This window comes from Manis javanica, chromosome 15, assembly GCF_040802235.1.
Source record: "Manis javanica isolate MJ-LG chromosome 15, MJ_LKY, whole genome shotgun sequence".
In the NCBI taxonomy this organism is placed as follows: domain Eukaryota; kingdom Metazoa; phylum Chordata; class Mammalia; order Pholidota; family Manidae; genus Manis; species Manis javanica.
In genome coordinates this window covers 66154083-66167783 of record NC_133170.1, presented here as the reverse complement: position 1 = coordinate 66167783, position 13701 = coordinate 66154083, and the positions used below count along the sequence as shown (strand labels likewise).

Genomic DNA, 13701 nt, shown 5'->3' with positions numbered 1-13701 from the left:
CAACAGATGCCAGGTCCCCAAAATAAATGCTGCATGGGGTCCCTGGAGAGTGGAGGAGCCGCTGAGGCTTGCAGAACTTTGGGGCCTGGCCAGCAATTCTACCCAGGCCTTAAGAGACAGTGGCAACCACGCCAACTCCGGCACTATTTATTTCCTTCTCCACTCACCTGCCCCTGATAACGTGAACAGCATTTTTTGCCCTCCTATTAACCACACAGAAAGCAACGGTCCCTAGAGGGGTCTTAAGACAGGAGGCTCCCTCTCCCCATCTAAACAGAAACCTCAGGCGGGAGGGGAGGAACAGGAAGAACCCCAAAGTATCCGTTTTATCATCCTCTCCACCGAGTCCGGCAGTGCTCACCTCCCTAGCACAACCCAAGGCCAATGAAGTGATATATTGGCAACAAAAACACAACTGAAAAAAGACCGATTGTCCAGCGTGCCAGCCCTCGGGTCAGACAGGGTAACAAATTTCTCCCCAGCAGTTCGAGAGCCCCCGCACGCTGCCCGCCTACCTCCAGGGCCTCCAGCGTGCTGAAACTGGCGATGGCGAAGCCATCGATGACTTCCTCCTCCTGCGAGCTGGACTCGCGGCGGCGGCGGCGCGGGGGGCGCGCGGCGGCGGCGCGGGACTGGGGCGGGCGGGGCAGGCAGGCGTTCTCCTTGCCGGGACCGGGCTCGGGCTCATCGCCCGAAGAAGCGCTCTGGTCGCGGGCGTCACGGGCCGCCTCCCGGCGCCGGCCGCGGTCCCGCTGCGCGCGCGAGCGCCGGCTCTGGCGGACCTTGGCCTCCATGGCCGGGTGACCTTGCGGCCGCGCCGTCGGCTACCGCCTCCCCTGCCGCTGCCGCGCGCTATGCGGCGCCGCCGGGCTCGGTACGGGCCGCGCGGGCTCGGGCCCTGAGCGGCGGCGGGCGGCGGTCCGGGCCAGGCATGCCGCGCGGGGGGCCTTAGCCCCGGGCCCCGAGCGGCCTGGGCGCCCCGGCGCGGGCGGCAGCGTGCATCGGCAGGGCGGCCGGCGCTCAGCGGCCCCCGGCCGCGGCTCCGGGGGCGCGCCCCATGCGCTGCGAGCGGCAGGCGGCGGGCGGGGTGAGTCCGCGGCTGAGGCGCCGGGGCTCGTGAGGCGGCGGCGGCGGCGGCGGCAGCACCCCAAGCGGATAACAACTGACGTACTTCCTCCCGGCCGCCAGCTCCAGAGGAAGTGGACGCTTCAGCGGAGCCCGACGCGAGCCCCGCCCCGCCCAACAACCTGCCCTCCGGGCTCCGCCCTCAAAGAACCCGCCCCCCCCAGGCCCCGCCCCGGCTGCACTCCTTCTTCGCCACCAGTGTCCCCTCTCCCCTCCCGGCCTCCGGCCCTCGAGGCCCCGCCCCCTTCCCGTCCCCTCCTCCACTCCGGGGAAGCCGCACGCAGTCCCGCGCCCCTGGTTGCGGGAGGCGTTGGGGCGGGAGTGTCGCCTTCTCTCTGGCGCGCGAACTGGGGGTGGGGTGTGTCTCTGCACCTCCCCAACCGCGGCCTCATTCCGGAAGAATCTCTGAACTGGAGCACGTGAACAGAAAAATGGGGGCCTCCCCAGCCATGCCAGACACGTGGGCGTAGGGGACACACACACGGGTGGAGGCGGGTGTGAAGGTGGGAAGTCCTCCTCCCACTACTGATACCCGGGTGGAGGGTGGGGTCATACTTGGCCTGTTTTCTCAGTCTGGAGAAGTCCTGCCCGCGTGCGCGCGTGTGGTGGTGGTGGGGAACTGACCCTCTCCCAGAAAGGGACTCGTAAAGGCCTTCCCCCTGCACCTCACTCCGGTCTGTCTCCGTGTGCCGCTGCCCCTGTCCCCACAGGCTGGACCCTGTGCTCTCCGCTGCCCCCTGCTTAGGCAGTTCCTGTACCTCAGGTCGTCTGGGGGCGGGGGACATTACATACGCAGTGTGTCCCCCTTTCCCTTTCCTTCTCTTTGTGCGGCTCCCCAGGTTTTACAGTAAGGCAGCTTTCCCCAGACCAGAGCCAGCGGGACCCAGAGTTCACCCTGTGGGGACCAAGGCCCTGGGGCTGCCTGGTTTGCATTGAAACAGTACTTTGGGCTGCAGTGGGGCAGGCACCTGGAGAAGGTGTAGCTGGAGAGTTGGAAGCTAGACATAAGGTGGACGTCCTGTTTTACCAGTAGGAAACTCTGAGTTAATGAGATACTCCGGGTGGGGAAGGGACTCTTGTCTTCCTCAATCCTGAGGCCATTGATCCATTCAACACACACTCACCAAATGTGCCCTCAACTGGGCACTGATGCAGCCATCAATGGGTCAGTGGGCGAGATCATGAACACAGACAGATGACATCAATGTCAAGTGACAGCACACAGAAAGCTGAATGGGGAGGTGGCATAGAACATGGGCATTGGGTGGTCCCATATGCTTCTCTGAAGAGTGACGATTTGAGCTGAGACACATGAGATGAGGAGCTGGCCATTCAGGCAGGGAAGAGGAGAACATGTTTCCTGTAGAGAGCAGGTCCTGCAAAAACCCTGGGGCAGAGGAGGACTTGCTGGAGGGTTGAATTGTGGCCAGAGTGCAGTAGGTAAGGCCAGCAAAGTGCCTCCTTGTGAGGCAACGCTAAACTCACCCCACTGCCCACCCCCATTAGGGACTGGGACTTTCAGTTCATATCCCATCATCCTGCCCCTTGGAGGGCCCAGGACACCCATCCCACCCATGTGTGCAGGGTAGGGAGAAGGGTAGTCTGGGTGTCACAGGAGCTTGGCAATTGGGAAAGAAGCTCCACAAACTTCTGGATACAAGGTGGGATGCTCAGGCCCTTAGTGCTGCCCACCTCCGGGCCACACGGCCCTTCTCCAACTCTCTCCAAGCCTCCCCAGGGTGGAGGCAGCATCACTCCCTCTTCCCATTCCAGGTTTTACTATGAAAACTCTGACTCCTTCAGCATCATCCCTTTTGATTTTTAAGAGCCTTATTAGGAACACAGAAAAGGATTTCTGCATCCCTGACACCCTAATTACCCTCTGAAGACAGAGGCCAGAAGAATCTGGGGGTTGGGGGTTGGTCCCAGGATAACATTTCAGGATTTCATTTGGATACAACACTGGGGGCTCATGAGCCCCTTCCCAGAGCAGCCTCCAGGTTCCCCTGCTCTGGAGGCCATGGAGACACCCCCACACCGTGAACCCCTCTGCCCCTGGCGAACTGCACACCCAGGCCTGCTGGTCGCCCTTTCCCACCCTCCTAGAGCCATGCTTTGGAGGGTCCAAGTTCTGGTGTTAAAGTTTTTAGATGTAGAAACGACTGAGTTTTTGTTCACCTCGTCTGGAAGACTCCAGGATGTGCATTCTGAGTGAAGCATACCCTCCTCCCTGGGCTCTTTTCGAATTTCCTTATTTCTCCTTGGGGATGGTCCCCAGGTGTTTTCTCTCCTTTGATTCATTGCCAGGTGATCTGGCCAGTGCCTTGGGGGCTAGTTGCCATATCGTCAGGATTCTGGGCTCAGTGAACCTCCTCTCTTCAGAGAGCCTGGGTAGGGTGGTTGGGGAGAGCAGCCTGCTCTGGGTCATACTCATTTTTTCTTCACCACAGACATCGTAAAAAAAGGCTGAATCCTCCACCAGGGCTCTGAACTTACTCTCAAGGTTTGCGAGAGCCTGCGGAGCTGACACGGTAGTCCCATGGGCAGCAGGCTGTTCCCATTTTGAATTCTTTGCTTGCACACACATTTGTCCCTTCCTCCTGGAGAGGTGTGGGGGGCTTTGGAGCATGGATGTCAGCAGTGGCCAAGTAGCAGCCTCCAGACCAACAGTGGTGAGGGGAACACTCTGGGTCTGTACTGCCCGGTCCTGTGGCTGCTGGCCACACAAGGCTCTTACATGCCCCAGCAGTGCTCAGCACACAGAAGAGCTAGGAGATGATTGCCAGCTCATGTTCAAGTGCAGCCACCAACGTTCTTGAGACCAGGCTCTCGCACCATTGCTCCTGCCCCCTGCCATGCCATCCTCACTCTTGGGCCTGGCTCCTAATGACCTTGATGTCTTCCCTCTGTCTTCAGTTCTGGGCACCCCTAACTTGCTCCCTTCCAGGCCCCTGGGTTCAGCTCTCTGGGCCTGCTGCCAGTCCTGATTCTCCTGCTGCCTTGTCCTTCCCAGTCCAACAAGGGGAGAAGGGGGTCCCTCCCCACTGACACTGCCAGAGAAGTCTCTCCAAAGCCCAGGCCTGCCCGGGAAGTGCTGGTGCATCACTGTGGGCCGAGGCCCAGCCTTCACATGGTCCCACCCCCCAGAGCCAAGCCCTAACCTGGTCACCACCTGCAGAGCCAGGCTTTTACCTGGTCACTATACACAGCAGAGTGCCCTCCCCAGCAGAGCCCTGAGAGGCATTGTCAGCAATTAGTTGCTTCCAGGATGCCTGTCAGCCCCATCAATCTTCGCCATTTGGCTTTATTTTAGAGTCACTGCTCTTCTGTGAGGCTCTGAGCAAAGTTAACTGACATGAAATTGTATTCAAAATTAAATTTGCTCTCACAGATCCTATTCAGGCCCTATAAATCAGCAGAGCCAGCTGCTCCTTAGGGGTTCAAACATACTTTTTGTTTGTAGGGTGGCAGCCAGAAAACAAGTGCTGGCTAGTGGGCTGTCTGCTCCACTACAGCGAGAGATGTTTTTGGTTTCAACCTTCTTGGTATCTATCCCCCCTCCTTCTGGTAATAACACCTCACTGTATTTTGGGTACTTAGCCTACTTCCACAGATTCAGTCTGGGTGGGGGAACAGCTCGTTGAGATACCCTTCCCTCCCCTAGCCAAGGAATGGACAGGTGTATTAGCTCCCACTGTGATAATGCTGCATAACAAATAGCCCCCAGAATCTGTGTGACTCACAGCACCAAATATTTTTCTTCCTTACAGGTGGCAGGTTGACTAGAAGGGCTCTGCTTCAGGCTGCAGGTCAGTTCCAAGGGTATTTCTCTGGGACCCAGGCTGCAGCAGATGAGTGATCTGGGGCTTTCTCTTTGCAGAACTCATGGTGCCATGCCAAACCACACAGGACATTGAAGGCCTCTGCTCCAAGCCTTGTGTGGGGTCTGCCCACATCCCGTCCAAAGCATGTCATGTGGCCAAGGCCATGGTCCATGGGGCAGGAAGTTGATGCCTCCTGCTCCTGGGGGGTGGGGAGGCCCACACTGCAGAGTCACATGGCAGGAGTGGGTGCATGGTCCTGCCAAAAAAGGGAAGTAAAGATACAGGGGCTGTATTCCCATTTGTCACAGCAGGTGGCCCATGCTGTGTCAATCCAATGATCTGTTCCTGGAATTAGAATATGTTCTGAGCAGAGCATCCAAGAGATGGAAATTTAGGGCACATCCATCACAAGCGGGCCCCTTCCCCTCACCCCTGCTCCTTAGAACCTGCTCTGTAGTTGGTTTCTGAGCCCAGGCCTACTCCAGGCTGCCTGGGTGTCCTGACCCTTCTCCCACCCCCACTGTCAGGCACCATGCCATCCTTCATCTCTTTGTTTATGCAGCACTCATTTCCTGAGCTCCGAGCCTCAGAAGTTATCTAAGGCTATGGAGGACCAGAGACAAGCAGGACATTTGTATTCGTCAGCTTTTCTTTCCTGCTGTTGTTGCGAACAGCAGACACCCAGCCTGAACTGACTTGGGCAGAAGGCAGTGTACTGGAAGGATCCAGGAGCTTTTGCCAACTGAAGGAAGTGTGCGTGAAGAACTCCTGGAGGGCAGGTGTGTGAGCCTCTTGAGGCACTGGAACTGGCTCACACACACTCCATGTGCCAGGGGCTGGTGCTCCTCGGGTGGGTTTCCTCTACTTCATGTTCCTGTGAAAACATGCACACTGAGACACGATAGGCTCCTTACACTGTAACTGCAGCTCTGAGAGCAGTGCTTACCACGACAACTGTATTCCTTGCCTGTGCCGCTTGGCCGGGGGTGGCGGGGGACTTTGCTCCCCCTGTCATTCAGAGATTCGGGCCATTTGGAGAACAGGGTTGCCCCAGCAGTGTAAAAGGGAGCCAGGTGGGAGTGTCTCACCTTGCAATGCCCCAGCCCTGAAAGAACATGTGGCAGAGTAGCTGTGTGGCTCCTCAAGTGCAAGGAGTGGGGGTGGGGGGCTGGGAAATTAGGGGGCACACAGGTGTTTGTAAGCAGTAGATATTCTGCCAACCATGTATGAGAGTCCTGGTGTGTAGACAGGACTCAGAACCAGTCACTGTTATTCTTACAACTTTGTTTCCTAGCCCTCAGAGATCACATGAGGTCTCAAGCCTCAGGTTAACTCAGGCCGGTGTTATTACCCAGCACTCTGTGCCAGGCTCTCTATGGGGGACAGAGACACCATCCCGGCTTGAGGCACGGAGTCTCTATTTCAAAGATCTCAAACTTGACCTGCATTCTGCTGCGGGCTCTGCTGTGGGCTCACTGGTTTGGCAGGCAGAAAGCCCCAAGCCAACGTACTTGCATACCTTTAGGCAGATATTGTCCTCTGTCCTCTGCTACAATCCCCACCACTCCCTGTTGCTCCCTATTCCTCTACACCCATGTTTCCTGCCTGTCTCCACAGGGGTTTGTGGTCCCTGGATTTCCTCATCTGCCTATTCAGGTTACTCTTTAAGGCTTGTTTCAGGTATTTCCAGGGAATTCCACGAGTGATAACTCAGCCTAACCTGAGCTGACCTTTAGAGATTCAGGCTGATAATTGTCACTCCAAATACAGGCTGGATAGCCTAAGTGCCCCACACCTCCAGAGCTGGGCAGTGTACGACCTGTACGGGTACACGTGGCAACCCTGGTCTGGGGGGGCACAAGAGGTGGGCCAGCTCTGGGACGTAGCCTCCAAGCTCTGAGGAGGCTCAAGCCACCAGTTCCCCCACTCCCGCCTTCCTGACTGTCCAGACCTCTCGCAGCTCATCCTCCACTTACACCTGCCCTCGGGGTTCTAGAGACCCATGGTAAAGGTTTCAGGCCCTTTCTAACAGAAGGACCTAAACCCAACTCAACTGGCTTAGGTAAAAGGAGAGGACTTAATTTATTCATGCAGCTGGAAAGGGCAGACTCAGCTTGATTTAGGGTTTCAGATAATGTCACCAGGACCCTGTGTCCTCCATCAGCTCTGCTGCCTCTTATTTTGGCTCTGTTCTTGGCCAGACTCACTCCCTGGGCAGCAAAGTGGCCCTGACTGAAGCTCCAGGTTCACTCCACAGGGCAGTGACTCCCATGAGACAGTTCTAGCAAAATCCCAGGGTTCCCTCTGATTGGGCTGGCTCAGGCTTCTTGCCCATCCTTAAGCACTGTGGCCATGCAGATGAGGACAATGACAGGAACAGGAGTTATTAGTGCTACTAACTACCGAAGTACTGTCTTTCTATGTAGACATTTAGTTGTCATAACAACCCAATCAGGTCAATCCTTTTTGTTCTTGTTTTATAAATGAGGAAACAAGTATATAGAGGTTGCATAATGTGATGAAAGTCACACAGCTTTTAGTCATGAATCAGAATTTGAACCCAGGTGTTATGGTTTCCACATCACCACCATCACCCTCATTTATCACCACCACCATCACCAATATCCTAAGAGTGAAAGTGGTGATGGAGGTGGTGGTAGTGGTGATGTGTGTGGGGAATAGTTCTCTGGCCACAGGGGTCTGCAGCCCAGATGTCAGGCAGGAGTGCCCTCCCTCATGGGGAGAGTTAGGGAGCATGTTGGGGACCTCAGAACCAGGACGACAAGCTTCTGCTGAAACATCGATGTATTGGCTCAGGCTTGTCTCCTCTCCGCCATCATTTTTCTCAGATGCACTGTGATGGGGGACATGGTAACTTGGCTCGTATAAGGCATTTGAGGCTAAGTTATAGACTTTTCCTTCAACAAGGCCAAATTGGATGTGAGGTGACCCCTTACCAATTGAGCCCCACTTCAGACACCACACCAGGGCCTTATAGGAAGGGCTGAGGTGTGGGAGGGTCCCTATCCAGGGGGATGGACACACAGTCTCCCACCCGAGCTCCTGCCAGCTGAACCCAGGGTCAGGACCAAGGAGGGAATGAGTCCCAGGGTGAACATCTGGATCAAATGGACCCAGGATGGACAGAGAAAGAATTTCCTGGTGGTTTAGGCACACAGACAAAACCTTTCTTGCCCCAGCAAGGTAGGAGGCTCAAACCTTCATGAGAGAGAAGTGCTCAGCTGTTCTTGGTTTCCTGTGTCCTGACATCTTTCTGAAGATGGGAAAGGCTGGTGTCACAACAGGGGAAGTATATTGGGATCCTGATGGCACAGAAGTACAGGGTGCTCAGAGTGAGGGGCCACTGTGGGCATCAGTCCCCACAGCCCCCCGGGGCGGTTGATTCCAAGCCATACAGTGTGTGTCAGTTGGAGCCAGGACACAGCCCCACTGAAGGGATCTATTTAGGAGCTAAAATGCATTAGTGGTCACTGAAAGTGACAAATACCCAACCCAATCAGGAACTGTGTTAGCTTGTGCCACTGGAGTTACCAGGCAGGCTACAGGCTACTGCCAGGCATGCTCCACGCAGAGGCCAGCCCAGGCCCACATGCCGAATCACCCCGGCTCTGCTCAGTTCGTCCGCGTTTCCTGAGCGCTTGCACAGACCTGGTGCAGCACTGGCTTGACTGGGTTATCTGCCCTGCCTGGGCCCACCTATGTCATGGCAGGGCAAGGGACTGGCACTTGCTGACTGGTTAGGCCTGGGTTTGGCTGGGGTGAGTGTGGGGCCCCAGGACTGTGCTTCCCAGGATGGTGCTCCTCAGAGCAGGCTGAGGTGCTGTTAGCAGAAGCGAGGTGAAGCGGCTGGCCGAAAGAGTCCCTGTCCTCACAGAGGGGCTCCTGCATGGACAGGTGCAGGCCTGCACTGCCTGCCCTTGCCAGCAAGGGCCCCAGAGGGTAGTCCCCCCATGCATGTGTGCCCGCCTGGGCAAGCAGCCAGGCCTGGGTCTCAGGAGCAGGTGGTCAGGCTGCCAGCAGCCCTGCCTCCAGCTTGTCCATGGCTGTGGCTGGGCCAGCTGCCGGCTGGGCGGTCACTTCTCAGACTCTCAGAGGAGGGCAGGCCCAGTCCTGCATCCCGATGGGGAGGGTGCCGAGCTTAGGAGTGCATCCTGCCCTACAGACTAGCGTCCTGTCCCCACTGCTAAGAGGCAGGAGGGGCCCCGCAGGGTGGCCAGCAGAAGGTCATCCTTGTTCCCTCTGTCTCCTGGTTGACAGGGGACCGGGCGTCCGGAGAACTAGAGGTGTGGGGACAGAATGAGGGGCGTGGTGTGAAGGGCAGAGTGAGGGGTGGGGAGTGAGGGCAGGGGCGGGGCAGGGGTTGGAGGACAAGAGGCCCTCCTCTGTCTTCCTCCTTTGCAGGATATCTGTGGCCTGGGTCGAGGTCAGATCCGCGCCTGGGGGGATCCCCAGGTCCTCAGAGGCACAGACACTCACTGTTCCAAACGGTATGGATGAAGGGCCTGCCTTATGCCTCTCACCATTTTCGCTACTGAGATACCTATCTAGCAGAGAAGGCGCCCCAAGAATGAGTTTGGCAGCGGTGGTGGTGTTGGGGTCTGAGAGTTAACCAGCCGGGGAGCTGGGGGAGCCCGGTGCACATAAGACCTCCACTTCTGACACCAACTGCAAGCCTGGGGCCCTGGAGACCCCCCCTCAGGCTGGCTACCCCAAGGAGGACTCCTGGGGCTCCCAAGAGCAGCTGTTCTCATTGTCACGGTTACTGAAGGGAAGGGACACAGATTAACATCAGCCAGGGAGGGACACAGGGCAGGCCTAGGCAGTCCGCAGCTGTGAGCGGCAGTGCTCCGCCATGGGGCCATGGGCAGAGCCACATAACAGCAGGTGCTGCCAGCCAGGGCCCTGCCATGGTCCCACGCGGCTGACCCCGGTGTCCAGCCCCTCTGGAGGCAGAGAGGATGCTGCGCTGTTCACAGCCCTACCAGAAACCATGCTGTGGACTCTGACTCTGGGACAGGATGCCCAAGGTGGAGGGTCCCCTCCTGGCAGCCAGCCAGAGGCCAGCCCTCACTTTGGGTGAGGTTAGCTCTTCACCACACCTGTGGCACAGCTGGCTGGCCTTCCTTGTCTCTCCTGGTCTGAGGCTGGAACTGACTAACACCCACTGTGGCCCCAACCAGACAGCACTCTGCCCAGAGCACCCTTCCACAAAGTAGACCCTTCCACAAGATGGACCCTTGCAGCTGCCAATGGTGGCCATCTGGGTCCTGGGCTGCGGGGCTGGGGTGCACACAATGGGGCTTTCTAGATGCCCAAGTGCGGGGCTCATTCAACAGGCACGGCTTGAACACCACTGTGTGCCTGTGTTCTGGGTTCTGGACGCAGCTTCCCGCAGCTAGCCTGCACGTATCATGTCAGGGGCGGAGGAGAGAAGTACGGTGGGGTGAGGTAGGGAGCGAGGGGCATTTAGAGGGAGGGGAATGGCTGAGGAAGAGGGCTGGGGGCTGCAGAGGTGGGAGGGACCTGGCTTCTTCAGTGAGCAGGGGGCACACACACCGCATCCTGCCATGACACCTCCTCCATGCCAAATGGGCACCAGGAGGTGGCATGGCATGTGGGAAGCTTTGAGGGCTTTCCAGAATGCCGACAGGCAGGGACACAGCCTGCGGGAGCCAACCTGACAGGCTGCTGGCACCCACGCCAACACCACTGGGGGGTTTCTGGGTGAGATTATCATTTGGGGGGTGGGACTCCCCAAGATGGATGGGCCCCCTCATCACTGGGGCCTGAATAGAAGGAAAGGCAAGGAAGGAGACTTCTCCCTTTTCTCCTGCCTCCCTGACTGGGTGGGAGTCACACCGTCCGCTTCCCTGGCTCTCCTGCCCACAGACTGCACTGCAGTGGCTCTCCTGGGCCTCCAGCTTGCAGACAGCAGAGTGCGAGACTTCTCTCAATCTCTGTGATTGCGTGAGTCAATTCCTGCAATAAATATATTTATGTACAAAAGCTGGAGGCCCGTTGGGAAGCCAGTGCAGACCCAGGCAGGAGATGACTGGGCTGGGCTGGGCGTGTCCTGGATCGGAGTCTTCTTGTGTCAGATGCACTCACGCAGAGATGCCCTCCTTGACTCGCCATGCACATGGCACCCATGTTTGGGTGGAGTGCCAGCCTTCACCAATGGACTGGCTATGGATGAAGGGACAGAGTGAATATGGGCAGGGTACTGAGGTTTCCCCCAGTGGCTTAAGCAACCTGATGGAGTTGTCATTTCTCAAGTGGGGGAGGCACTTGGGGGTAGGTTTGGGGTGTACTCATTTCCTGGAGCTGCAGTAACTCATAAGCCATGGGAATGTGCTCTCTGACTTGTATGCAGGTAGGCTTCCTCCCCTGCCCACCCTCCACCCAACTAAGCATCCTGCCAGATCTGTCTGTGTGGGTGTGGCCTGCATCTTTGAGCAGAAGATCCTGGGCCCCCTTCACTCCTGCGCACACTCTGTTCCAGCAGGAATGTCTAACACTAGGTGGTCCTTGGAATAAAGAGTGCAGCCCCAGGCCCTTCATACTCATCATGAGTCAAAGAAGGACTGGAGCTGGAAGGTGTGGCACAGAGATTCAAGCAAAGGCTAGGCTGACAGGAGAGGGAACAGAGGCCGGACCAGTGCTGGGCAGAGGCCATCAGCTCGCAGGATGGTGGCAGGAGGACAGCCTCCAGCTGGTGGCCATGCTCACTCTGCTCAAATAGCACCAGCAGTAACATGAAAAGAGGTGAGTTACATCTATTCTGCCCAAGAGAGGGACTCACCCAAATGGCTGTGCAGGTCACAGGAGCACAGGACCCCTGGACAGGGTGACTGCCTGGTCAGTGGAGGTTTTCAGAGTGGCAGCTGCTGGGGAGAAGGTGGTCTGGCCACCTGTCCTCTAAGAATGTTCTGCCACGCACTGGAAGGGAATAAGGCCTCTTGAGGACAGGGACTCTCCAAGCCTCTGTGGATAACATGCTGGGGGTTAGGCACAGCAGGGGTGTGGGCATCCCAGGAGCCTCAACATCCTGGAGTCTGGGAGCAGGAGAAGCAGATGGAGTTGTGGGTGGAAAGTGCACACACCCCTGGCCCCTCCTTGGGGAAGAGGCAGGAGCCCCTGCACACAGGGGGCAGGTGATGCCTGGGGTCTGGACTCTGCTGGCAACTGTGTCCCGAGCAACTTGAGGGTTTGGCTGCCTTTGCTCAAGTTCCATTGCATGGGTGTGGGGAGAGAGATTTTTATTTTCCTAACATTTCACTTTCCCCCAGCATTTCATTATGAGGCCTTTCCAAACCTCAGAGAAAGAATGCTCAAGGATGGATCTGTGTGCCTGCCCCCAGACCACCTCTGGTTTGCTGTGTTTTCCTCATCCCTCAACCCAGTTTTACCAGCTTGGTCAGTGATGAAATCAAACCCCCACAAACAGGGCTGAGAACAGCAGGAGTTGCCTCCTGGCTCTGGAGGCCCAAGTCCACACACAGGTTTGGGGGCTGGCTTCCTGGAGGCTCTGGCTCCCACTCTGGGGGCTGCAGTGTCCTGGGCATCCCAGGCTTGTGGCTGCATGGCTCCCCTCTGCATCTGTGGTCCCATCATTGCACCTGTGTCTCTCCTGTCTTGTGTCATAAGGATATTTGTCACTGCGGTGAAGGCCACTGTAGTTCAGGATGATAACATAATTACATCAATAAGGCCACATCTTTTGAGGACCACCAGAGAGCAAGAGGATGGGGTTTAGGAGGAGAGGAGCCTTTTGATCCAGGATAGATGGATCGCTAACACGGAGGAGCTGGGTGGTGCACAGTGTGGTGTGCATCAGCTGGATGCCTTGTCACTGCAGATCCAGAGATGGGTCTGCTGGGAGCTCTCATGGCGGGGAGGATGGGAGACTGGGACGTGGGGGTGGCCCTGGTATTCATCTTGTTCCTATTCTGCTTAGAATTCATATCTGTGCACTCATACTTTGATAACAAGGTAATTACATGCAGATTAAAATTTAAATTCCATGTGTGACCTACAAATGGGAGAGAAAGGTATAGACACCAGCCCCTCTGTGTCTCTGAAGGCCAGTCCCAGGTGGGTGGATGTCAGGTGGCTGGTCTGTAGGTGCAAGAGGCAGCTGGCCTGAGGGGCTGAAGGCAGGGGCTGGGGGAAGAGCAATGCCAATCCCAGTGTCCTGGGCACCAGGAAGTTCTTTCCTGAGGTCCCAGGGGCTTGCTCTGGCCCCAGAAAGGGAGTGAATAAGGGTTAGCTCTCTGCCTTTGCCTCCCGAATCCTTCCCACTCACCCAGCCACATTACTTTCACACCAGAAAATGCAGACTGGCTCCCCACCCCTCTGAGCAAATGCCCAACTGACACCTGGAAGCCGTGGTCCCTCAGGGAGGCAGAGAGTCTACTGCACGTCCTGCCCCACAACCCAGAGGCTCTCACAGTCAGGGGACAAGGATGGGGGCCCAGTGGAAAACAAAGTGACTCAAGTACAAAGGAACAGAGAGGATGTGCAGGATGGGGCCTTGGGCAGACCCAAGGTGGGTGGTCCCTGGCTGTGGAAAAGGGAAGTGGGCATGTGGGTAGGGTCCCTTGCTGGGCGACATTCACCACAAGCCTATGGCGTGAAGCAGCACCCTTCTCTCCCAGGGCTGGGGTCCGCTGTCTGAGGTCAAGGGGCTGGCGGGACTGGCTCCTGGAGGCTCTGGGAAGGACCCACTTCT

The 13701-nt window shown here is 57.2% G+C and overlaps 1 protein-coding gene across 9 annotated transcripts in view; it reads right to left on the bottom strand.

The window, feature by feature from the left end:
* The window catches only part of FBRSL1 (fibrosin like 1), a 72838-nt gene extending 71653 nt beyond the window's left edge, over positions 1-1185 (bottom strand). For 4 of the 9 annotated variants that reach the window (XM_037014045.2, XM_037014043.2, XM_037014047.2 and 1 more), the window contains exon 1: positions 516-1182. In XM_037014045.2, coding sequence (XP_036869940.1) covers positions 516-794 — 279 coding nt within the window. In that variant the 5' untranslated portion in view covers positions 795-1182. Of the gene's footprint in view, positions 1-515 lie in introns of all 9 variants that reach the window. The other 5 variants (XM_037014046.2, XM_017649412.3, XM_037014044.2 and 2 more) reach the window with 2 other exon arrangements.
* Positions 1186-13701: the final 12516 nt, after the last annotated feature.